Below are 27,756 nucleotides of genomic sequence, written 5' to 3' on the forward strand. Positions count from 1 at the left end.
TCCTGAGTGTTCAGCGTATCCATGGCAACCGTCCGTACAACCGAGGGGCTGACAACAATACAAACAGTTGCATAACCTTTTTTTTCCCCCCCTGTTTTAGCCAGACAGTTCCCGTGACAGCAGCTCATATTTAGGAAGACATGCATGTTTTTGATGTAGGGATGCACAAAATGTAGGCACACTCACATACAAGTGCTGACAGGTCTGAAAATGCAATGGTTGCATTTAATGACCCCCTCTCCAGATCGACTGGACAAGTTAATGTCACATTGACAGAACCCAGAGCAGGTTGTGTGTTCGATTGCACAAGACCAACAGGAAGGATGGACTTAACACAGGAAGCTTGTACATCTTTATGGAACGGTGATGTCAGGTCAGGCAGCTTGTGGATGCTGAACAGAGCCACGCTACACAAAACATGAAAACAGGACCCAACGCAATACAACCTCAGCATTCCTGGCTTAGAGGCGGACCACAAAGTGAAGAAGACCAGCAGCAAAGGACTATAATTTGAAACAAACAAGGAAAAAGAAAGGAACGTTATCATTAGAGGATGGAAATCGTCAGTGAGCTCATAGAAAATCAGCATCTTATCCCATCAGCAGAGCAGACGCACAATGACACCCTGGTCCTGTGATTAAAAAGGAAGGATTTCTAGCCAACATGCACAAAGAGACATATTCAAGGAGCCAATCAGATGCCAACGTCACTGCCTTCTGACTCCACCCAAAATAATCAAACCACATCAGGAGAAGGGAAAGGCCCCACCAACGCATGTGCCAGAGGTGGGCACCGAGTGGGTGTCATTTCCTAGAACACAGCAGATGACGGGGGAGAACCCATTCACTTAAGTTAAATGCTGAGAGCTGCTCGTTTCCCCTCCGACTGGGAGCGCTGCTTGGCTGTCATTCAGCAAACCTCTGCACTGGTACGGCCAATAAAAAGAGGCTGTCATCAGAAACAGACTGCGAAGGGGAGAGGGGAAAACACAGAGCGATGGAGCGATGTGCAAATGAAAGCTAATTATCTTAATTTAATGACACCTTAATAATATCCACCTCATGCTGATGCAGTGATACCAGATTCACATAGATTACTCCTCATCTGCCCCCTCTATATCTGGCTTCAGGGGCCTCTCAGAAGCAAAGGGCCGCTACAGTAATCTGACTGGGGCAGGCCTGTATGTAGTGATTTCCACAGGCCGAAAGAGAAACATGGGCTGCCCACATCATCTCTCCTTCAGGGACTCGCACTGTTTGGAAAACAGGTCATTCAGGGGAATCACATGTGCAAGGAGGCGTGTAGTCGTGCACCGGGGTGCAGTCACATGCACTCTCATACGGATACTTTCATAACACCCACACACAGACGCTCATCCCCCGCTGTGCCTGGCTGGCATTGTGTCAGCAATGTGCAACTTGGTTTTTGTTTCAACTATCAACACTAACACCATCTGACTGGACCTGTCCAAACTGTGATATTCAAACTGAATCTATTATATCACAGCAAATGTCTACTCAGTTTAACTCTGAGGGATTATTAACCAAAGTCTACATCAGGAAGCAAGACTGGACATTTAGGTCCTGTCTAGATGGTAACTTCAGACCTGTTAAAGATTACGTGAGACATTATGACCGAAAACATGATCTTTACCCAACTCTACCAAGACGTTTGTACATACATACACCAAACCAGATCTTAACCACAGTGTTGTGACCTCATCAAACGCGACCAGTTTTTACAATGTGCCCCAAAAAACTAAACTGTGTGTAAAAATCTTGAGAGTTTCTCTAAGCTGCAGTTACCATCTAGCATTTGCAGGATATTGTCAGTGATGTCGTAAGTCCATAATGCGATAGATGGCTGTTGTATGACACAACAATGTCTCTGGAGAGACACAAGTGTTCCTTCGCCAAACCTGGGACAGCATGATCTGTGTCCTGCCATATCTTGGCCCTCATTACCACTGAGTGCTGTTTAGCCTAAATGTATGACTCCTCATGGCCTCATGGTGCCCACTCCGCCAACTGAGATGGGGCATCCTTGAACAAATACAAAACTCTTTGTGCAAAACTTTTGTGCCGTTAACATTTTTACTTACAACAAGGATTAATTTGAGCCTTTCATTCCCAGTTAACAAAATCTATATGACCGTGTACAACCTTATCTTTAGCTTCTAAGAGGGTCTGCAGAGTTTCTCGATGGGTGAAGCAGTTTTTAGAGAGGGCTGGGTCAGCGGAGAGAGCGCCGGGGAGGTGACATCAAGGGAGATACCAATTATAGCTCCCTCTCCCACAGCGGCGGAGCCCACTAATACACATCCTGATTGCCATCCTGGCAGAAGAGGCAGACGTCTCATTTCCACCCAGATTCACTGAAGAACTCTCCTTGGAAAATAAGGAAATTAGAATTCTGTGTGCTTGAAGGATCACTAAGCTCCCCCTTCCCTGCAGATGTGACCCAATTTAGGGAACTCCTTTCAGCGCACAAGGACTCAAAAAAACTATTAACCAAAAAAGCTCTTCAGCTGGCCTGTTGGGAGTGACTGGACAGGGTCACAAGGTACACACAGGTGGACCTAAACAGCTCAACACAGACATGAAAGGTCATCAAAGGTTTCACACTAAAGTTTAGAGTCTTCTCAGAAGCAGATGGAGACATTAATGAATATATTTACACCCCAGCGTTGCCTATGATCTGCTGACTTAGGGAATATGTAAAGAGATACACATCCATTCCTGCAACCACGTGCCTGTACATGATTACATTTTGATGAAGTGCACACTGATCGAGGCAGATGAATGACACTGGGGGTAGAAAGCACACCCTGCATGAGGTCCTTCATGTTTACAGCCTTTTTCATCCATATCTTTGCGGAAGAAACAGCCTCCATTTGGTCCTCACGCACGCTTTCCATTAGGCTTGATTACCCTTCCTCAATCATCTCTCCTCTCATCCTGATACCCCACTACTAGCCAATCTTATCTTCAAACCATGATCATCAGTTTTCCTGTCCCCTCCCCCTGTTCCTTAAAGCTGTACAGCCTTTGTCCTTATAGCTAAATGGATAGTTCCCTTTAAACTTGGTAAAATGCGCCCTCTACCCCCAAGGTCCCTGTAGGCCAGATCAATTGACCCCTTCCCTAAACCAATAAGAGTGCCAGCAGAAACAAGAAGCAGTCTACTTCATGATGAGGTTTAATGCATTCAGCACAAAACACTCACATACAACCAATCGATTATGTGAGTTGGGTTGGGCTGAAACACACAGAAAGTGCACCACGGGTCTATTAAAATGGCTTTAAGCTTTCTGATCTCTGCTGCTGGAAAAACAAAAGGTGATTTACGTCTTATCTGCTGATCTCTGATCTGAGACTGAATCTCATTACTAAAGTAAACCCCAGGGAGGGACTCTCCCTCATATATATTTGAAACCACACGCACACACACACACCCCTTCCATTTCTGAACAATACAGCTTGCAACAAAGCTGAGCAGAGGCTGTGAAGGAATGCCAGTCTTTAACATGGGCACCAGCATGAAAGAACTTGTTCACCTCTGACCTCCAGAGCTGTGGCTGCCCGGCATAAAAACGGATTCAAACGGACCACCAGTTATGTATCAAGAAACCACAAAGCGTCCAACCTGACCTGGCTTGAGGGTAGGTGGTGAAGGCGGACCGAGAGATAACAAGAGAAGGAGCCCTGTGTTTGCCGGGGAGGCGTAGGACGGCGAATGGCAGGAGTACACAGAGACAGTGGGAAGAGCAGTGGGACGCTCACAGCTCTCCCTTTGTGTCTAGAAGTGGCCTCACAGGACATTCCTCAACAAGGCCCAGATACAGGGACTGCCGGCCTCAGCATCCTTGGCTCTACTTGACATTTACATGCTGGTTGTCCCAGCTTGCTGGAACCATGACGTGAAATCTCTATAGTTGTGGTCATCAGATATATGATCTTAGAGATCCACCATCCCCGCAAGTCATACAGACATATCTCACAGCACACTTCCCTGTCATTGGCCTGCTGCACCGGTACTTTATCATCTGAAGCGCCAGTCAGTGGTGCTCCATTCACCAGCCTTAACCACAACACAACAAACCAGGCTGGAGAATGACAGGGAGGCCCAGCAGAGACACAAAACGAGGCAAAAAGTCAACAGTACTTTATATAAGGCTAATCCTAGCAGTTCTTGAGCTTCAACTATTTAATCTTCAATATTGCATGGCTGAGGCTGGGGCCCACAAAGACGACCCATAACAGATTCATTTAACAAGACAACACATAACACACAAATTTAAGCGCTAACCTGTGTGTAAAAATCCTCCAAAGAGTCTTCCCAATCAGCTCCTTTTTCTGTTTCCACTCCTTGATATAAAAGAAGTCCCTTTTTTCTGTCAGCCCACGTGGCTCAACACAGGCGAGCTGGATGTCCACATGATATAAAGTGGTAGAGAGAAGGAGCCCGCTCCTCCGGTCAGGGACAGTAGATACAGCACAGCACAGCTATCAGCTCCCAGCATGCTCACTGACACAGTCCATTTGGGGAAGGAGCCTTACTCACTCCCTCACTTCCTCACTCCCTCCTCTCCCTCCCTTTCTCTCTCTACTCTCTCTCTCTGTTTTTTTGCTGTCACTACCATTAACATGAAGGCTCCACCCAGTGGTCATTCCTTTCTCTGCCTCCTCCTCCTCCTCCTCCTCCTCCTCCTCCTCCTCCTCCTCCTCCTCCTCCTCACACACACATATTTACACACCAACACACAGCAAGGCAAATGCAGGTCTACGTCACAATAACCACCTGGCTTTCTCTCAGCATCTTCATGAAAAAAATGTTTTTCTGATCATATTTTCAGATATTTGACATTAATTGGGAAAAATCTGACAGGGTAACTAATATGTATGAAAATGAATGAAATCAAGATGAAAATGTGAAATTAATCCTCAAAATACTGATGTCTGACACTCAGCCCTGATTAGAGAGGAGCTGCATCTACTGTTGTCAGGATACCAGAATTTCTAACTTCAGTACAATACCTTAAAAATTAATTAAATTCAATACCAATGGTAAAATTTACAAAACACTGCTCATCATCAAATCTGAGATATCAGTTAAATGATAAATTAACCAAGGTTGGCCACTGAAAATACATCTTTTCTTTTTCTTTGTTGGTAGCATAGAACAGCAGAAAGACGGTTAAATATTAAATATCCGACTTTTTTTTGTTTAGAGACATTAGTTTTTCTCTTGAAAAATAATGTCTGTGTATCATTGTCAGAAAGAAGCGCTGCTGGTATTGCTTTATCAATACTGCTGAGAATGACTATTGAAATTGTTTCAAATACTCAGAATCAATATTTATGGATATTTCAACATTTTTGACGACACTAATGTCAACTAACACTTTGTTTTCATAGTTTTTTCTTGATAAATCAATTAGTTGGTTGATCTGGGCCAGAAAATGTCAATGGGTGTTTTCCAAACCCCACGATAACCTCTTGTTTTTTCCCAAAAGGTATTCGGTTAACTGTTGTTGTAACTGAGTTAATAACCCAAAACATATTTCCATGTAAGTGGTCAGATTCAGAGAAATACACTTTTTTTTTCTTTCAATCGATGCAGCTCTAAATAACAGCATCACAAGGAATAACAAACACTGAATGATACAAAAACATAAACAAATATGATGCTATATCACACGACCCAGAGTCAGCAGGCTAAAAGAGGTCATATTTTTAAAACGGGGTTAACTCAGAACATCACATTTTCTTAAACTCCTTTCAGAGACTCCAGAGATCACATGTCAAGCAAAAAGACACACATATACAAAGCACACTGAGCTTGATGGTGAAAATAAGTATTAATTCTTCTTTGGACACATCCGGTTAGATCCCAAAGAGACAGAGAGTCATAAGCGCCAGCATGAGCTGTTACATGAGTCAGCACTTTGAGCCAGGTCAACTCTCCGGGTAAGTCATACAACCAGTCATGCCGTCATTATTATCACCTGCAGTTTAACAATGAAGTCTGTGCTCAACACGACTGTGCTTTTTTTGTATTGTCAAGAGTAGTGTATGAGTGTTATCCTAACGCCAGTGATGCTTGTCAGAGGATTGTGTAAGATTCTCAGCATTCCTCTGCGACAGCTTGTTTTTACAGCATGAGTGTACACTTGCCCCGGGTCCGTCTGCTGCTGAGAGCAGTGAGAGCTTGTCTCATGTCTGTGCGTCTTTATGAGTCAACCTGGAGCCCTCTGCTGTGCAGGCTGAACTCTGCAGTCCCACTGTGATAGAGCTTCCTGTGACTGGTGTCAATATGGGATCCATGTGTTAGCAGGGCTATGTGGAAATATACGTCTAAAGAAGAGTCCAAAACTGACCTGGGGCAAAAAGGTAAAGGACAATAACTACCATAAACAAACTGGATGGTCAAACTCCATCTGAATTTGCAAGGGCATCAATAAGTTTGATTATGTGGACATTTTCCCACAAAATATGTTTCTTACTGTGCTGAAAAAAAAACTTCAATCAACTTTCATAGCAAAATTCAAATAATAAGTTAATAATAAGTTTGTAATGCATTTATTTCAATTATCTTGGTAATGACCCTGTAGATTATGTGGGGACACCTTACCGGCTTCTGGCTGCTAGACTGGGAACCACTGCAGTGTTTTTATTTAAACTAATTGTACCACCACAGAAAGAACATTACCCCCACAGCTAGATAAAAATTGGACATTGAATAATATAATACAGAAAAAAACACAAACAAATATAGGGCTTAGTGTGGAGTGGCCCTTTAATCATGACCAAGTAACCAAATACGAACAATCTTCTCTTCAACTGCTTATCGCACCAGAATAGAAACAGGGACAGATGTGGGAAAAATACCAAATGCGACCCCTTGCCACCATCGCTACAAAACAGTCACAGAGGAAAAATGCTCTGCACGTTTAAAACCATTCCGTACTTTGGAGCCTTGTCTAGAATATTTACAACCCCGAACCATTTCACAGTCAGTCTGCTCCCTGTGATACATCTGCTGTGAAGGAATGCTGGGACCGCAGGATGTGACTGGGTGGGAACTGGAGCTGGAGAACATATAGCTCGGCCCGACACCGTACACACAGCTTCGGTATAAAGAAAACATACAGACGACTCCACAGCATAAACATCCTGCCGCTGCACGCAGACTCACACATCCATCCCATCATTATGAACACAAAAGATCAGCCTTTTTATATAATCTGTTTTATTGGCATTATCAACATTAATTGTTTAGATAGGCCGGTGTGGAGGCTACTCGATGTTTTCCCTCAAAAGCGGAAGTGCTATTTCTATCCACAATGCATGCCTTTGTCCTCTTGATGCTGGTGGCCTTGATTCTTATCGGGTCTGCCCTACTATCAACATCCTCTCTCGCTGCCAGTAAAACTCACACACGTACATCCAGAAAACACATGATGGGACAGCTTTAGGAGACATATTTTTTTTTTTTTAATTAAAACCTTCATTTCTGTTTCTGTGTTGCCGTTTTTCTGCGGAAACCTCAACCCACGCAAAAGCTGTCAGGTGTCACTTTTAACTCGCATATTATCAAACTCTCCATTTCCTGTTTGTGCGCCGTCTTATAGTGCATTGGAGAAGCAAAGGTTGTGGGTAAACCCACCCATCCTGTGGGAAAGGCATAAAATAGCCATTCTTCCTTCTTCATTACTTCAATCTGTCAACTCTGTCACAACATGATGTGTTGTGTTCAACTGTGATCTGATTAGCGTACAAAAACCAGGGGTTGCAAAATGACTCCAACAAAGCCGGCACACCAGTCAGCACGCATTGTTTACCTCTTTGACAACGTTTCTATGGTGCCAGTTCTTTATCAAGGCACCCTTTGTGTTTTCAAAACCATACAAACAGCATCAATGCCAAATTACTTTGAAAAACCAACAAGAGAGCTCTCTAGAAATAATGCTGCGCAGACTATTCATGTTCAACAGGATCGTAACCAAACCCTGACCTGCACCAGAGCTGTGCTTCAGAGGCAAATCAGCACAGTCCTTCAGAAATGCTTTCATATCAGCCACCATTTTGAATTTCATGGCCCTATCAACAGGGCCAATCACAAGAGTTTTGTCTTGTATGAAGAAAGCAACTCCAGGCGTGCCAAAACCTGAAATTCACTCTAATCAGTACAGGAGGAGAAGATGCAAGCTAACCTCTGCAAAGTAGAGTGAAAAGGGCAGCAGTAGAAGTAAAAAAAAAAAAAAAAAAGTGTAATTTTGATTCATGAAGACAAACTGTGTGTGACTCAAGATGTTTCTGACTGGGAAGGCTGTAAATTATGACCAAAATAAACCCTCTGCACTGACTTACTGACAGACTAACTGGCTAGCTCTTATCTGCTGCATCCCCTCACACACTAAGTTCAGAAATAGTTGTTCTATTTATGGAAAGCAGGGAATATGTTGTCTAACAGAAGGTAAACAAAGGACAGCAAATGCAGCTTCCACACGAACCACTATCAACTGTGTTTACAACAACGAATGTAGTAACATTTACAGGCAACACTGCAAGACACAGTTTAGACCAGGGATGCAAACAACAAATCAATCTGCCGATTTATTTTTTGCTTCAAAAGATAAATAAAAGAAAAAGGGACAGAAACTGCTCATATTTTTGCGAGGCTTAAACCTTAAAACCACTTGTTTTGGCTAAAGTTTAGACTTGGAAGGAGATGCTGCATGTGGCAAGAAATCTTATTTTGTGCTTCCTCTTTGTTTATTAACTCGTTTTAATTCCTGTACCTCTACTTGGTGATTAAAATGGATTCTGATTCAAGACTTTCCAAAGATAAAACATGTGGCTCTGGCAACCAGTGATAGGCAAGTTGTAATTCTATTGCTGAAGAGCCAACAGACAATGACAATATGTATTGATCGCAGTTCTACATCTAGCCAAACACTGCAGCAGGTTGCAGTTGTTGAAATGTTGTATACCACTGTTTGTATACCTCAATCATTGGCTGGTGATGCAGCCCCCAAAAATGTCAGCAATGCAGCCTACAGAGTGTTGCTGTGCTACCAAACACGGGACTTTGGTGATTAAAAATAAAAAATATATATATTTCAACACCACCTAACTGCACCGTCGAGTAAATACACATGTACAATTACAGTATAGCAGTAAGTATGCAGAGTGAAACTCTCCTGAGTCATAAGGAGGGCTGCAACTGATGCAGAAAAAGAAGGCTAAAATATGATTATAGGGAGAGAATGATGATTATCAAACCACCGGGCATCAGTGCCAGGCAGGGTACGCAGCTCTAGAGCGCCCATTAGGGCTCTCAGCAGCACTCATTAGGGAACCATTAGTGACAACTACCTTAACTTCCCAGACCACCCACCTCTAAATGGCAGAGACAAATGGACTCGAAGAGAATCGACTGTTCCCATCTCTCATCCATTTGAAAACAATGCATCTGTGTGCCAGCCAGGCTCAGCCGGGGCCACCGAGGCCAAGACAGAGTGTGTAAATTCCCCCTCTCCATGAGCAGAACAAAGGAGCAGCACCATATAACAGGATCAGTCAGTCAGACTGTTCACTGTTCTGTAACGCGATTAATTGTGACGCAAGTCAAGGGTGCTAATTAATGCTGCCGGCCTAGCCGAGCCAAAGAGATGAAGGCGCCATGCTCGGCAACAAAGGCTTTCTGTATGACTTCAAAGGCTGCACACTCATTTATTTTGTATGGTAAAACACTTTGTGGTGATAATAAAACAAATAACCACAAATAAATGTACTACAATTATTCTTTGATAGAATTTTAAAAAAGTGAAGCAGTTTGAAAGGGGATAATACAGCGATTCTAACTAAGATTACCTACTTGAAGTCAGAATGATAAAGAAAATGTCACATGAATATGAATAACAGCGATGTTTTGTTTCTTTGGCCGACACTGGAGGAGTAACTGTCTGCTGTCACACCTGTTGCTGCTGGTAGCTGAAAAATGACACTGAGGATGTTTCCTCTAATGTATAAAGCTGGTATAGTGTGTCCTGCAAGAAGGGCCAAGCATTAATGTTTAAGTATTTTAAATATGTGGTTAAGACACAACAGCTTCACAGCCAGCTGCTAAAATTAAAACCCATAAATATTGACATGTCTGCAGCATGACATAAATGGTAATCAATATCAATTAGGGATATTTTACTTCGAAATCACTTGCTTATTCTGTGACATATCTGAAATTTCGTTTCATTTTTTTTGTTTGACCTTTATTGTGTATCCAGGCAAATCCATATACACACCCATATCCAAAATAACTGATTTCCAGTAGTGTATTAAAGGATGCACTGTGTCATTTCGGGAACACTTTATATTTTTGCCTATCCACCTAAATAAACATACTCTCTTTGCTTTTATGATTTAATGAACTGAATAAACAAACTGACTTTTAGAGGGCAACAAGTTTTACACAGTGTTCTGGGGACCTTAATGTCCTCTGAGAGAGGCTTTTTAATTCAGTTAAGGAATAAATAAATATTCCCGTGCTTGAATTATTACCTCATTAATATTGTAAACATTGAAAGTCTGAGTTTAAATTTCATCTCCAAAACTACATAGGGCCGTTTTACATAACAATATCACTATTAGTTTAAGTTGTACATATCTTCATGTGTTTTCTCAGCGAAGGAATGTTACGTTTAGTATTTATAGAAACCACTGGGGGTTTAAAAATATGGAAGAAGTAGACTCAATGAGTCCAGTTCAACTACAGTTCAATACAAAGAGGCAGGGTAAACACTGTAAACAAGGCCACACACACACACACACACCTACATACATTTGGCTCTACTTGGATTTACGACAGAAAACTTCTCCCGTGAACACAACCTCACAGTTCCGGGCTAGCTCGCCCGTGTGAACAGCTCTCACACACACACACATTGTTAAACCCCCAAAAAAACACTCCTGAGAGGACATTTAAACGACATGTCGACGATTATAAAACGCCTTTTCCTCGTGAATTTCACTCACCTACGCCGTCTTCTGATTTTAACACCATGCTGTCTCCGCCTGGCACAAGTCCGAGTACAACAACAACAAAAAAAAACTTTTCGAGGTGTCCGAGCGTCAAAACTTCGACCAGATACCGGTTAAGGTAAATATACGATTTGTTCAAACAGTTCTCAGACGATTTTACAAATACACTTGAGGAATGGTGGCTCCGGTGAGTGAAAGGTGGCTCCGTCGACAGCTCAAGGGAGTGGTTTGAGGAGACGAAGGACTTTAACCAGCCAGTCTTCTTTACACCGCGCGGCTCTCTGTCAACGGCTGCTGGGGGAGGTACAACAGCTTCCGGCCTTGGACTTTCACAATAAAACTCTGCAGGACGCTTCCACCAGGCACGTAAGCGGATCAGACTGCTACTGGGAATTATGGCTGTTATAAACATTCATTTAAATTACTACTATGACTTATTAGTTTGTTGACTAGGTTGTCCATTCACATCGAGACATTTTAGGACGCAATGAAATCACTTCCACCTCCAGAAAGTTGCAAATGATTTTATCATTTGGTGACAATTCAGCACATGTGGTCACAGTGTTTAGCCTGGGTAAACCTAATGCACATTATAAAGCTGTGATACATTAAATTAAATCTCCTCTTGCAGCTGCACAGTGACTTAAATGTTGAACTCGGACGCGTGACTGCAAGTGACTTCAACTCTATTCGGCATGTATTTGAAACAATATCCATTATTGTAGAAGCATTGCATTATATTTGTAATATTATAGCAAATACACTGCACACATTAATGTTTCTATGCACATGCATATAGCAGTGTGTCTTATCATAGGCATACATTGCTTGTAAGCCAGTAGACCTATGTCTATTTATCTATTTTTTTAATCAAAAGCTATTTTTCAAATTTGCAGAGGAGACAAATGCAAAATTAGATAGGAATATTGGGATATGGGCGCATATATGCATGTGCATGGATATGCAACAAAAGTCAAATTAAATGTTTCACAATATTTTCACATTCCAAAAAAAATATAAACAACCATGGAAGCACACATACCCCAATATCGCCAGACTAACTTTGAATGGTGTATAAACATCTGCTGCAGCCTTAGATTGATTATTTCTAATGTATTATATAGCCTGAAATATACTATTTACTGACAATAGCTATTACAAGGGCAACCGTATGATTATTATTTGGGGCTTTTATTGTTAAAGAAGAGGTGCCACATATCCGGTACCAGCCTCCTGTTTCTGTAAACTTGACGTCGTGCAGGATGAAGGTGCAGCAGTGACGCGTTGGCCGCCTGCGTTTTTTCACCCTGTTGCCTTGGGCGCCCTCTCTCACACACACACACACAGGGCAGAGTGGGGGCAGGGAGTGAGTGATTGACACACACACACATACACACACAGATACAGACACACACAGCACTTCTTTGCTTCTGTGCTGATGGTGCGTTTGTTGCTGCGTTTGATTCACCACATCCGCAGAGAGAAAGAGAGGCAGAGGGAGCAGACTTTTACCACAGATACAAACAAAATAGCAACAACACCTGTCTGTGGCAGAGAGGAGACTTTCACACACCTGTTGAATCACGTATTCACATATCCGTTTTTTTCTACTTATTTACTCTTAGAATAACACGTAGAAGGTTTGAAAGATCATCCTAAAGTGTCTTTTGACTTGAGTGGTCACCTGTCAGCACCAACGTTCGTTCGTTCGTTTCTGTTTTAACACCTTCATGTTTCAACCCAGCCCCATCCAACGCAGGCTGTTCATGTTCATATTTTATGCCACCCATGATCAAAGATGCATATGACGGGGGTGTCTTTGTTCCAGCAAGGCTGCATATTTTAAGGGGAAACTGTAAAACTCTCTCATCCACCGTGTTAGATATGAATAAATCAGCCTGCTGTTTGTGTAGCACCTGTGCTGGGCCGAGCCTGTCCCTGCCTGTTGATGAGCCCAGCAGGGCCAAAGACAGGAATGCCGCTCTTGCTACCAATGAAAGAGACCAAAAGAGAAACACCTCCTCTCCTTTGTAGTCTTCATTCCTGCACTCGGAACAATTAAACTTGCAGGCAACCAGGTTTAGTTGTGCTGATCGCAGGAATCAAGACTTAAAAAAAGGAATTTCGAGACCACATTGGCTCAGAGAGTAAAATCATCATGGCATGAACAGACTCTTGAAAGGCCTGAGTCTGCATGGGCACTTCATTCAAGGGTCTCGTCTTCAAGCTGTGGCCCCATGAATGCCTCAGTTGTGCTGCTCAAACTCAACAACTGACAATACAGCCTGTGTGGAGCGAAACCTCCTCACACAGAGTTTCAATTCATTGTTTCGAGTTCATCCATTCCCCCGAGCTCTGCTGTAAATCTCTGCTAAATAACCCAGAAGAAGTGAAACCAGAGAGCCATTTTGACCTTCAGATGAAAAGCTCATCAGATGAAAATCAACACGCTGTTGTCTGCAACTGCCTGATCTACATAAAGACGCTTAGAGCCGATTCTCGGATGACCGTGACGTTAATGCAAATATTAAAACAGCGTAGGGTTATGAAGTGTCAAGAGGGTTTTGTTCTCTCATGGGAAAAGACGCAGCTGAGATGCCTCAAATGTCTCTTTCTGCTTTATATGTGCATCACTGCTTCGATTTGATTCATCAAGTTTTGGTTCTTGTTTTTTTTCCCATTTTCAGATTAACAGGAACTGATGACTTGAGGTGATGGGTGATAGCTCTAATTTCACAAAAATATACATATTAGTATGGAGGAATGAAACTGCCAAAATGGAAAATACATGAATGGATCAATTAATAAGTAATTATGCTTATAAACGGGTCACAAATAAGAAGGCTGCTTCTGTATATAATTTTGTATTAATGACACTTTTTTGATTTACTTTCCAATTCATCTGATCATTATATTAATTAATTTAAAAATAATTTAAAATAAAAAAAAAATCCAGAAATAATAACATAAATGAATGAATACAACTTTAAAATGAATAGCAACATAAATAGAAGTGGAAATTAAATGGGAACATAAATGAATATGGGAATTAATACAAATGTCAATAAATACAGAAGTAAACGAAACCAGAAAAATCAATTTGTGTCGCATTTTATACATTATTTAATGGCTACATTTATTTCTAATACAAGTTTTGTTGTATTTAATTCACATAATTTATTAAGTGAGACATCTTTTTTGTTAATTTAGAATTTTGGCAGTTTCAGTCCTCCATATACAACACCTTTATGACACAAAGTTATAAAATATATAGGCTTTGCAGGTATTCTTGGCAGGAATATTAGCCTGGATTGAATAACTGACACATTCAATTTCTACTTTGCCCTTAGAAAAATAAAGACAGAGCTTTTGACAACTCTTTAGGCAGCTAAATCTGCATAAGCTGAAAGTAGCTCGCTAACATCCGAGCACATCTCAACTTCACACGAGCCTCGAGTAGCTGTTGCTCGGTCTTAGCGTCCTAAGTTGAGCCTGTGGATTAGTGTTGTTGCCAGTGACCGAGCCAAGAAATCCTGGTTTGCATGTTTGAAGGGAACAACGTCTGTTACTCTGTGTACTAGCTGACCTTCGATCCATGAACTCTACTGACTTCAAACAGCGAGGCTGGTGATTTTTTGCCCATGTGCATGAAACATAAAAGATTCAACTTTGAATGAGATATAAAAGCAATAAAGTCAGAAAATAAAGGCCAAAATGTATTCAGCAGAGTCTTTACTATACACTGAGCCCCCCAACTGGATCCCACACTTCCAAAAGTGTATCCTTAAAGATTCTCTGTTAAATCCTCCATGTTTGCTAAACAACACACAGGTCTTTCGAACCCAATGGCTCAAATTTATGACACAGCCTTTCCATTGCTGGAAAGAAGACTGCCCAGCAGCAGCAGCTCAAGACTGCATTGCAACATTTGTGAGTATGAAGCCAGTAGATATTCTTAAAGAGGATGTAAAGTTTCAACATATCAGTGGTTTGCAGAGATGTGCCAACGTTTCTTCCGGTAATAGTTCTGAAACTGATCTTGATGTGCAAAATCAGGGAATGAGCCTTTATCGCAAGGCTGCTCACATGGAGGCTCATTTCCTGAAACCACAAGGCTCCATCCTAACAAATGTGTGAGAAAATGCTTATTAACCATCTGATGAGAAGAGATACTTAGAGTGACCCCTGCTGATCATCTGTAGTAATTACAGCTCTACCTGCAGAGAACAGAAAGGACACTGGGGGGGGACGTCGGGCCTGATCCCTATGTAATATATTTATATTAAAAACAAAAGACAGGAGTGCACATAGACACAAATAGCAACACATTCAATAAACTGCGTGATTTAAGTCAGAGAGTCAGTTCCAGGAGAAGACGTCAGATCTTAGGTTCTGATTCAGACATTTTCTGTTCCGTTTTTGGCTTTTGTCTCTGTGGGACAGCCCTAAACCCAAAACTCACATCAAACTTGCTTGCTGTGTGAGTGTGGAGATTGGGATTGTGTCTTGCTATAACTGGGTTCCATAAATGATACCTGGATACACATTTTAACCCACACAAATGCCTCATAGCTCTTAACACGAAGTGGTTAGCAGCTCTTTCTCTATCCTACCTCTTTGACTTTCAAGCACAACTCATTCCTAGAAAGGAGACCCGCTGAGGAATATGACGTTGGTTTTCTGCACACCTGCTCGGCATGAAAAATGAGAAAATATTACAGCATGCATGGCAGACATTCTTTGGCTGGCAGCTGTGGCTGCAGTTTTCGTCACTCCATGCCCCCGTGACTCACCGCGCGAGCTGATTTTGAAACTTCCACAGGTGCAGACAGAGGTAATGTGACCTTTGGCTCAATCCATCCTATAATTTTCTGGTTGAGAGGCAATGCAGACCGGAGTGATAAATTACTGACATGAGTCACGTAATAAATACAATCTCGCTCTCCTGTTGCTTTTCTCATGTGGTTGTGAGGGAAAAAAAAACAAGTCTGTGGGCGGCTGATCACTTTCCAGTTACAAACATAAAGCTCTCTTTTTAATACATTTAAAAAATGCTCTCCATGAATTCTGAACTGCTCGATCATTTTGCCTACAGCAGAAGTCACCTACACTTACGCACACAGCGACCGTGCTGTTGGAGGCGCCAACGGTTTTAGAGAGATGGTGTGAGCTCCTGATGAAGTAGGACAGCTGTCTAGAAGTCACTCTTCCTCGGGCTAGACTGGCAGCAATCTGCACTGCGTACATTTTCTTGAGACTGACATGGTCCCCCCAAACTAGCACCATTACTGTCTCAGTAGACTGACAGAGCATTTGTTCAGCAGTGATTAATTATGCATAAGTCTTCGGGAATGAGAAGATGAAACCCCCTGCTGTTCATGGATGGATCGCGTCTGCAGGCATGAAAGCTTGATGAGGCCAACATGTCTTCACATTTACAGCACAAAACAGTGGGACTCGGAGCGTGTTAGACAGTTAGCCACAAACACTAAACTGAAGACGTTATTATCCAGCTCGCCTCCTTCGTGCTATTTTCTTTTCTTTTCTTTTTTTTTTCAAAATAAAAAAGCAAGAACTCGGAGAAAAACAAATCCGCCCATGCCAAGAGAAAGGTCTTATTTGGCTCACGGAGCTGTGTGGATTTCATCTGCCTCTGTTTGGATTCCCACACACTCCTCTTTGAAGCAGCTTTCTGGCAGACTGTCTCTCTCAGCATCCAAAACACGTCGAACTGTGTTTTACCAGTGGATCAGCTCTGTCTCGCTGAAGCAAAGCATACATGCAACTTGTCCAATTAGATATTAACGTTAAGATCTTCTTTCATGTAAGTGTGCAGAGGCTCACTAATCAATCAGGCCTTATAATCAGTGCTTTACTTTATTGCAATGCAATGTTAGAAGTCAGATTTGTGACTAAATAAATGATATTTATCTACCACTCAGTTGTCCTTATAGGAGCATTATCTTGTCTCACTTGCACATACTACTTCCTATTACAGCTGTTTGGTGACTGCGAAAGGTGTGGTATATAAGAATTGTTCACCTGTCCAATTCAAAATACTCCAAAGAAGCAGGGGTCAATATATCACCAGGGTAGCCGCTAACAGCTGCCAACAGAAGCTGCAGTATAGTAGTTAGCTCAGTTAGCCGTGCAGCTAGTGGAGCAGCGGTTTATACTGCTAGCACAGGAGCTTTGGACCATAACAGGACAAAGGCTAGCTGGGTAGCATGCTATGTTTAGTGGCAACAATACAATACATATATATCATTACATCAAAACTTGTATTTCTTCACATGCTGTTTATAATATTTATTCATGTTTTCAATATTTTCAACAAAAAATCTTACATATTGCACCTTTAATCTGTGATGTTGTGATTTTTCTTTGATCAATTAGCTGCTAACCAGGCTAGCCATTACACTAGCTAGCTACCTGTCAGGAGCTATTTGTTGCTCAACATAATTCCATGTAGCCTCTATTACATAGCTACAGGCTATAAACTACTTCTGTAAATCCAGTTTCTTTGTAACTGTTAGTGTTACCTCGAACATCTGTTCATGGAAATTCATTCTTTTCTGATGTTTAATCTCCCTCACTATTGTCCAATACCGTTTTCATAGTTTCACAATTACTTCCAGTAAAAACCTCAAACGCAATCCGCTGTCATCAGCAGGAAGTGTGTGTAGCTTGCGAAATAGCCAAGCTGTGGCCCCTACACATGGCATGTAATGGCAGCAGATACTGTACAGGCAAATGAAAAATGTTTTACAGCTGTTTGTTTATAAAATTGTGATTTAGTATCAAGCTGAAAAAACTGTTTAAGGTCTTTCAATGAGGCCCAGGATTCACAATCGCGTCCCAGTCCAAGGATGGACCACTAGCTGCATGGCTAACTGAGCTAACTACCTGACAGCAGCTCCAGTTACTAACCGCAGCTGTTGATGGTTACTTTGTTGATATGCTGCGTCTGATTCATTTGGAGTATGAATTCAACAGGTGCCCATTTCTTACATACTGCACCTTTAATTGGCTGAATTACTATCGCGTCTGCTATAAGCGATACCCTGCTCAGTATCATTACCAGGCCTGTGACCTGTGATGATTAACCAGGAATGTTGAGTCACACTTGGCGGTGACGGTGAAGGTTAGACTCACAGTAACATTTACAGTCAGTAATTCATCTAGATGCAAACAACGATGTCACTGCATGAGGTCAGATGGTTTTTTAAAACTTCTTTCTCACGTGTGCTCTTGTTCTTCTCGGCAGCTCGTGTCAACCGCCGTTTGGCAAATGTTTCAGGGAGTGATTTAATACTTCTGCTGATACAATGTGAACTCGCTGGACAACCCTCAGATGAATCACGCATGAATCATTCGCATGATTCACGGTCAAAAACAGAAGCACACCGCCCAACCTCATTTTTTTTTTTTACAGTACAAGCAAAGAAACTGACACTTGCAGGCGGGCGACAGCTGAAATTAAGCCTTTGGGAATTCATTGCTTTCTCAGCCCACGAACTGGACGGGAGGCTGAATATTAAAATGACAAACTGGCGTTATAACAACTAATGAGAACTTTCCCTTCAGTGTGTCTATGTCACTCCACTGTTTCCATGTTCCTGACACCAAAGCAGTCCACATGACTTCATCCCATCGCATATCCGAAACAAATATATTCCCCCGCTTTTCACGCAGCTCCTCGCTGCTGATTCAGGTGTTTTGAAATCACTGAGACAGCATCGCTTCCCCTTGCTACACACTCAGTCAGCTGATTCACCGCAGCCCGGCGAAGGCGATTTAGTCACGTCAACAGCGTTTTAAACACAGTCGCAACGCTCAACCCCACACAGCAGACTACACACAGGCACACCTCGGCCTTAGATCTCGTTATAACGACAGTGTGACAGGACAAAATGTGGGAACGTGTTGACAGACGGGGAGTTTAAGAGAGAAAAGAAGAGGCCAGCTCCACTTCGCCATGCTCCTCCATCTGTAATTAAACTGGGAGAGCACAGACAGTTTGTTTATCCAGGTTTAGGGAGGACACAGCAATATTATCAAGATCCTCATGAGCATGATCGCTGCACGGCTGTGATTTCACCTGAGGTGTCAATCAGTCTGCCAGTGGATGTGTGTCAGCGATTAGATCTGCTCAGTGAGTATTATCTCTCCCTCTCCCTGTCTCTCTCAGTGTGTTTGTGTGTGCGCAGAGGTTTAAGTTGTGCTTAATGAGAGAGCCTCCTTAGCCACGAGAAGCTCCCTCTATTTCTGTCCAACTGTCATCATCGCTCCTGCCAGTGTGACTGCACACACACACACACACACACACACTCTCCCACTGAACACAAACAAAGTCAATCAACAGGTTTCCTTCCTCCAAAACACGAGAAGTCTTTCAAAACTAAAACACGATGATGGCTTAAAAGGGCACAGTGTTGCTTTGGGGAAGAAATTCAAACTAAGAATTAAAAAATGAGGTAATAACACCAGCTGAATAACTGACTAAACAAGCTGTTCTCAGAGGAAAATAAGGTCCTGGGACACTGTTTGAAGCTAGAAAAGTGGCAGGGTCCGCCATATATAAACAACTTTAAACAGTATGAAACTGTGTTGTCCTTTAAGGTCAGTGGGTTCATTCAGTCATGAAAATTTACTTTGTTTAGGCGTCTTCACATCACCCCCGAAAACAACAGCGTGCACCTTTAAATTGACGTCAACACACCATGAAACGCGCTCTCGACGCTACAAAGATGCACCCGAGGCCCCCTGATGTGACTTTACCTGGAGCATCCTGGGACGGCTTCACAGCTGGACACAGGAACGTCTGAAGGCTGGACACGCAGAGTTCGCTCACCGTCCCCATAGTGTCTGAGCGTGAAGCTGCCCCTGGTGGTGGCTGCCGCTGCCTCCTGACCGTTCACACTGAGATGGAGTAAAAATGGGAAGTCACGGAGAGCCAGGCTCCCCGCTGTGCCTGCAGATACTCACTCAGAGCTCTGCTCAGTCCATGGAGAGAGGCGCCGACTGTGAGGTCCTGCTCCTGTGTCACTCTGCCTCACCTAATCCTGCTGGCTGGGATGAATTCTCCTGCTCAGCCTCCCCCCCCCACCCCTCCCTCCTCTCGCACTCACCTACTTTCTCTTCCCCCTCGATTAGAATGTGCAACTTGCGAGGACGCCGAGATCACTTCTGCTTTCTCCCTGTTCCCCTTTTGTGCAGCCTCCCTCTATCCTCCTCTGCTCTCCCTCTCTCTTTCTCTCTTTCTCTCTCTCCCGCGCTCTTTTCTCTCCCACTTGCTACTTTCCATACTCATTTCAAGCCGACATTCTCAGAGCTAAAATATTGCACACACAGACGTAAAAGTCGGGCTGCATGTGGAAGCACACACTGTGACTACATCATAAAGGGAAAGTCAATTAGAGAAACAATTAAGGAGGAAGTTTTAATGTGGCGAACTATCAGTGGCTCATCCCTGTATTGTCTTGTGCGGCGAGTTCCCTCTGTTGCCTTTTGCTTCTAGTCACTCATCATTTTTGGCTTCAAAAAGCCTTGTACATAAAAAAAAAAAAAAAATCAAGATTTCATTGTTGCCTGGCAACAGGGGGGGTGGAAGAAATGATTTGCTCCTGGGCAAAACACTGTGAGCCATTTGTTTTGATTAGGTTATTTTCACACCTATTGAGGCTATTCACCATGACACAATCACATTTTGGAGAGCGCGCGCACACACACACACACACACACACTCAGAGTGAGATAACCGTTGCCCGGCTCTGCCACGGATGCGGTCACAATCAACGTCAACTGATTTCATCTTGGATTTTTCACTTCCCTTTTGTGGTGCAAAGCAGGAAATGTTTACCTTCACCCCTTGAACCTCTGCCACTCTGAATTAGCCCGTCAGTCACTCACCAAGCACCACTCGCTCCTTGACAATGGCCCGCTCTCATTCAGCGCTAGGCATTAATTAAGACATCAAATCTACGCTCCCTGTCAGACGCCGCCGCCATCAAGGGGCTAGGTGGCAATTACTCAACAGCGTAGATTCGACAAGCGCTTCGTTTCACCTCTGATCCAGCAATCATCGGCCCTGCGAGCCCCCCGGCGCCTCACAGTGACCCCGACATGAACTGCAAAGTCAGTCCTGACCCCCCCGCCCCTTTAAAATGCTGCAGCTGCACATCACCAAGGGGAGCAAACCCTGTCACGAGAGGCACACGGTGAAGTCAGCAAAAAATATTCGTCTTCTCTATTTTAGTGTGCATGTTCCTCCACTCGTTAGCTCTCCGAATAAGAGTGTGCTGTCAGCAAGTCGCCGGGCACCTGCAGGGAGCATAAACAGGTAAACAGGTGGGTGTAGATAGATAGATAGATAGATAGATAGATAGATAGATAGATAGATAGATAGATAGATAGATAGATAGATAGATAGATAGATAGATAGATAGATAGATAGTGGGTGTGCTGAGTGCACTCGTAAGCCTAGTGCTCCTCGTCGCTGGTAACAAGGTCAAAAGAAGTTTCAGTTCATTGCCGTAAATGGAATAATGTCAACATATTACACAGTGAACCATCAAGCGAACAGTCAGGGTCCTAATGACGGCCATGAAGGCAGATTAGCCACAGCAGCGACAGTAAATTCCAATTCATTATGCGTAGTGTTGCCTCATAAGGTCTCAGAGGGTATGCCGAGCGATGTGCAAACGCAAAGTTAGAGACGAGGATGGTTTCACACTATTGCGCCCCCCCCCCCCCATTCTGCATGTGGAGCCAAAATATGCAGCAGGAACAGGGGAGGAAAAAAGACTCCCGGCAAGTAAACAATCAGGTGAAAATCAGCTTTGCAAATGTTTCATGAGGAAGGAAATACACCCCAAGGACACATACAGTGGTCGTGGTGCCCACAGGTGCCAATACACAATGATAAACTATACAGCTGGGCTGCTCTCGAAGCTTTGGATGATTATTTGATGCCACAGACAGCTCATGTGGCTCTGGAGCTTCTGTCCAAGACAAAAACAGTGTTACACTAGTGTGGCACTCAGTACAACGCATGCCTCCACCAAGGGCCAACTGTCCCCTTTAGGACACCCTTGTGCTCAACGTTACCTACGCATACGGATACAAACAGAGGCTCCAGTCCGTATCTCAGATAGTCATGTGGGGGCCACTGTAGTCAATAGTTCAAGTGAGACACGACCACAGGACAAGAGGATTTAAAGAAGGCAGAACTTTTTGAGGAGAGGTGATGCCATCTGTATGATATTCTCTTCACTATAAATAGGCGAATGTGACGACTTTCTGTGCACTGGTGCCAAAGAAAAAGTAGAGGTCCGTTCAAGGCCAGCGCCCTCTAGTTGTACTGCTTAAAATATATCTTTTTGGACAGACACATCTATTTTCTTATGTAAAGGGAGTATAAATTAGCCTTCATGTGCATGAAGTTGTACCCTCTAATCAATGCCAGCCACCAAAATACACCTGAGTTTCTCCATCACCATCCAGAAATTGATGAAAACGTTGAAAAATGAAAGAAAGGGAGACAAATGTTTTGGGTCTGTCCCTTTATCTGGGTCCGCACCACAAGGAAATCTGTTCAGTGGTTTTTGTGTAATCCTGCAGACAAACCAGCCAATCAACAAACGGATATGGATGAAAACATAACCTCATTGGCTGTTCAGTTTGGATTCAATCATAAATAGATGCACACATGCTCAGTTTGGATAATTGTGAATAGTTGAGAGTCTTCCAATGGGATAAAGAAACTGCAAGGGATCATACCGCCATCTGCCATAAAACCCACTCAAATCCACAGTGTCATGTTCTCATCGAGCTTTAATCCAGATTCTGTTGTTTATCACAACATCTCAATAATTGAAATGAGAAGCTTCCTATAATCAATACACTCTCATAATATCTAGTGCAGCCACGTGTAAGTGACTAAATGTGCTCATGCATCATGAAGCAAACACCGTCACAAAGCAGGAAGCAGGCTGCTGAGACCTCCCCTGCACAGTGCTGCATATGTAGTCTCAGCTTTGAACTGGACCCAAATGAACACTTAACTTGAGTGGTTATGCAGACATGCCACCAGGTGGACGGAGCGCGGAACAACACCTTTACTCTTGGTCCACTAAAGCAGCCAGAGGGTTTCAGTCACACAGCAAATGAAGTTTATCACAGCTGATCCAGGTTTACTTCATCCCCTCAGTCGATCATTGGTAACTGATTCAAACTGATTGAACATTTGCTGCTTCCAGCTTCTTAAATGTGCTGAATTTAAAGCTTTTCTCTGTAATCTATGACAGTAAATTAGTCTTTAATGAAAAAAAATGAACATGCAAATGTCACTTTGAGCTCTGGGAAGCCACGGGCCAAAAGCAAACACCCACTGTGTTAAAATGCAAAAAATGGTGAAAATGGAGAGGCCAGAAAGAAAAACATTCTGATGATCTGATAAATACGTTGTTTTCTCTACTGTGTTTGACTCAAAAGTTGAGTTGTAAAAAAAAAAAAAACAAAAAAAACATCTTCACAAGCCTCTCCGGGCTTCCGTAGATCCCACGTTCCCTCACAAAAAAATAGAACAGCATACACAGCTATTCATTATGTATATGGTGGGCCAAACACTTTGGCCTTCCCTGTTCAAGACCAAACTCCTTATCTATTAATTGTGAACATAATCAGCGGATGAATCGGTACTGAAAATAACCGTTACCTGCAGCCCTCACGCTCTTGTACAAATATCAGAAGGAGAAGACTCTTGGTAGACAGTCCACTGGACTCAAATGTTTGTCTTCAAACGCTTGGGAAGGTAGACAAGAAGTCTGATGAAAGAGTTTCCTCAGTCGGATGGATAAAGCCTGCACACGGCTGATCTGTGTTGGTGGGACTCCTACATAGCACATAATCACCTGCAGTGACTAACAACTGGCTTGGTGGGAGCAGAACACCTCAACTTAACACACACCACCAACAGAAAGCAAGCTGACGGCGCTAAATATAGATGAAATGCGCTAAATAACATATTTTTTATGGTAGTAAGTTGCAGCACCGCAGCCCACTTTCTGTTCCATCTGTCTCGGAGCTTTAAATATCCTGCCTTTGTGCGCCTCTCTTTGTCTGTATCTCTTCATGATCGGCGTGAGATCACATTTGAGCCAATCAGCCCCACAAATAAATATAATAACGATTATTTCTAGACTCTTACATGGTTGAGAAAGAGGTGCGACTGCTGCACAAAGTCGACACTGAGGTGCTGGATTTCACCTTCCTCCTTTTTAAAAAGGATTTTTTTAAAAGAGTACGTCTGCTCAAGTCCACTGAGGATCTTGCTGCCACTGCGAATTTGACAGTTTTCATCCGAGTGCGCTTTGAATGTAAGAAGGGCTTAGTGCCGGAGTAAACCTGCCTTCTCACATGAGCAGAGTGACAGCACATAGTAGAAAAACAACTTATTACAAGACAGCAGAAGCGACTATGTTTTCCGTCAACCCCTTCATCTAGGAAGGAGGGGTCAAACTGAGAGAGATGACACCCATAACCGCCGAAACCACACGTACCTGCCGCTGTAGCGCACCACGCCTTTTAAACCAGAACACGGTTTCCTCTGTGTGCATTATGCAAAGCTGCACTGACAGGTAGGTGGAAAAAAAGGAGAAGATAAAACAAAGACGATTTGACAACCTGCAGCTTTTGAAGTTTTTGAAAGAGAGAGCGCAGCACTGAATGAATCCTAACACAGCTGGTTTTAGGGCACCTGGCAAAAGAAAGCAAAAAAAAAAAAAAACACCCACAATGTTGTATAACTGCTATACATTTTAGAAGATGACCTGACATAATGTCAGTGTGAGGCTTTATAAAACATACAGACTATCCTCAGGCTCGTGGCAAGTCTTCACACGTTGAGGACCATTGTTGTTGCATAAGTCTAGCCTGCATATTTAATAAAAGAAAAAACACACAGCTATGCCAAAATAAAAGCATGAGAGTCAAGTCTGGACAGAGGATGGATTCCTTCCATGTTCTCTACTCAACAGTCTCTGCGCTCAGGGACAGAAACGATGACACCACTTACTGTTAATCATTCAGGTCCACAGGGCCTCTGATTAGAGGCGTCGTGGACAGTGAGAGTGTTATTTGAATGTGCTGGTCTTCAGCTTCGGCACGTCCCGGCACTTTAGCAGATAATTACATAATCGTCAACCGATTCTTCAGCTGAACGGGGAAGTGCTGACGAGGGAGGACGGCTGCAAGTAAATACGATTATGAGTCTGTACGAGCTGCCGAGAAGTTTCTCCCGGACTGTGTTTACTTTGTGTGAATAACCCAATCAGAAGGCAACAGATTAAAGGGGCATTATGTAGAAATGTAAACTCTATGCAACATTCATGCGTCAGTGAGGCTTTTTTTCAGATATTTCTCAATATATTCTTTCCACTAAGTGAATTCAAATGTTTAAAACGTTGTAATTTTTTGACCACTGCACACAACTTCATGCGTAACAACGTTTATATTTGATCTATTATGTAATATATTGAGTAATGTTTGAGGAATAAATGATGTAACTGTGCTTTTTGTTGGATTTAACTGGAGTCCACTGTAAACATCTTCATTTTTTTCGGCGTAATGACCACTTAAAGGGGCATTGTGTGGTTTTGGGCATGACATTCAAACTCATAATCAGAAATATTTATCCTCTTCATGACTGTTGAAACAAGCTGTTCTCAGAGGAAAATAAGGTCCTGAGAACACTGAAGCTTGAGAGGTGGCAGGGTCCGCCACATATAAACAAAGTGAAACAGGATGAAACTGCAATGTCCTCGAAGGTCAGTTTGTTTATTCAGTGTGTTTTTTTTTCCTCTTCTGATTAAAATGTCGTCCCCAAAACTACATAGCACTCCTTTATGCAGCTTTTGGCAGGAGTCGAAACGCAGGAACACGTATGCGCCAGCACGAAATGTTCATCTCAAACGTTCGATCTGAACTTCATTATGTGGGGTAGCGGCCCTCCCTTTCCCTCAGCAGAGCATCAGTTGAAATCTTGCAATGAGGCCATTGCTGGTGCTTCTATTTTGAGATGCATTAAGCTGAGAGAAAAAAAACTAAAGTGCTAAATAATTGAGACGAAGCCTCTAACAGGGCTTAAAAACCGAGCCATCAGCCACGGCTCATCGCGGCCTCTCCGTCGTCACCCCTATACGTTGAATTTCCTTGCGTAGAAAAGGTTTTTCTTTTCTTTTTTTTTTTATAAGAAGGCGTTTCAGTGAAAGTGTGTCATCTAAGAGAGCCTGTGCACCGCAGACTGGGTGGTATAAATAAACCAGTTTGCATCATTTCCCATCATAAACACCAACTTTTGCATTGTAAATATGTGGATCTCTACAGTGTCCAGCGTGCTGTCACGGCGTGCAGCAGTGAGATGCTTAATAATTCATCACAAGGGTTATATTTTTATCTCTTCTGGCTGGGGGGGTAGTGGGGGATACTCTACACATGCCACCTGTTTTTTTTGGGTTTTTTTTAAAGCTGGCTTACAAAAAAAAACAAAAAAACAAACAACTGTTTCTCCCTTTTTCCTGTGTGTGCACTGCCCATTAAATAAACATGAGTGAGGAGTCCCTGTGTGACTTTTACCAAATTATGTATGCGCACAGTCCTGTCAGGTCTGTCAGTCACACTGAACATCTATCACGTCTGGATTTTTCTGTATTCTTGGCACAGCTGAGCATGAACAACACCAGTGCAGGAAAAAAAAAAATTAAAAAAAAAACAGCAAACACTCATGGTGCAGTTAGGAGCTCGGAGCCGAACTAGACGACATGAGAGTGGGATGAAGACAAACCGTGATTCTCCCCCTCCATCCTGGTGGTCCTGATGCTGCTGCTGTCGCTGCTGCAGGCGTCGCTTCCCGGGATGTCTCTCGCCAAGCGCCCGCAGAAACCCTTCTGCCTGTCCTCCCTTTTTCTTTTCCTTTCCGGTGTCTTCTCCGCTCACCCTCCCCAGGTTCCAACTTGCTAGCAGGCTGTTAAATTATGCTGCTTCACTCTCGGGGCGGTACTTTCCAGCTTGTTGCCGCTGTGAAAGGTGTGTGTCAGTGTGTGTGTGTGTGTGTGTTGTGTGAGTGTGTGTGTGCCGATGTTGGCCGGCTGCTCGTGTGCAGACGCCGGTGCACATGCTGGCCCCGCCCATCCCAGATGTGATGTCACGCTCTCAACTTCTCTGTGAGCCAACAACTTTGTTTATCACTGCTGGGATTTTATTTACTGCTTACAGTGTCCTCGAAATCACGTAAACGTGTTACAATTAACATATAATATTTTGAAAGGGACAGAAAACTTCCAGAAACCATTTAAAAAAAAAAAAAAAGGTTTTATAGGTGCGATAGGTGAGGATTTTAGTTTAAAACATTAAAAAATTAAACTATCAGCAGGATGTGAGGAAATAAAGACATCAGTGTATGCAGTGTGTTGCAGAGATGTCAAATGGAGGTAGCATGCTAACCAGCTAGCCCCAGCTAACCTTCCACCTCTCCCAGTGGTCCAAAGCTGTCCCCAGGGGACAAATAAAGTTTTTTTTAAATTAAAAAAGCTCCGGTTGTCCCCCAGTAGTTGGACTAGCTGTGCTGCTAACTTAGCTACATGGTAATAAAGTGGTGTGTTATATAGTGTGTGTTTAAATCAAACATCACTGCTGCATTGCTCTGTAAACCTGG

General features: G+C 42.9%; 1 protein-coding gene across 4 annotated transcripts in view; it reads right to left on the reverse strand.

Annotated features, from left to right (window-relative positions):
- The window catches only part of cyth1a (cytohesin 1a), a 43,292-nt gene extending 16,111 nt beyond the window's left edge, over nt 1–27,181 (reverse strand). The window contains exon 1 of one of the 4 annotated variants that reach the window (XM_037088565.1): nt 26,887–27,181. In XM_037088565.1, coding sequence (XP_036944460.1) covers nt 26,887–26,905 — 19 coding nt within the window. In that variant the 5' untranslated portion in view covers nt 26,906–27,181. Of the gene's footprint in view, nt 1–4,308; nt 4,472–11,036; nt 11,331–19,823; nt 20,137–26,886 lie in introns of those variants that run through there. The other 3 variants (XM_037088564.1, XM_037088563.1, XM_037088566.1) reach the window with 3 other exon arrangements.
- Between the last annotated feature and the right edge of the window lie 575 nt (nt 27,182–27,756).

The sequence above is a fragment of the Acanthopagrus latus genome, chromosome 23 (genome assembly GCF_904848185.1).
Source record: "Acanthopagrus latus isolate v.2019 chromosome 23, fAcaLat1.1, whole genome shotgun sequence".
Classification (NCBI taxonomy): domain Eukaryota; kingdom Metazoa; phylum Chordata; class Actinopteri; order Spariformes; family Sparidae; genus Acanthopagrus; species Acanthopagrus latus.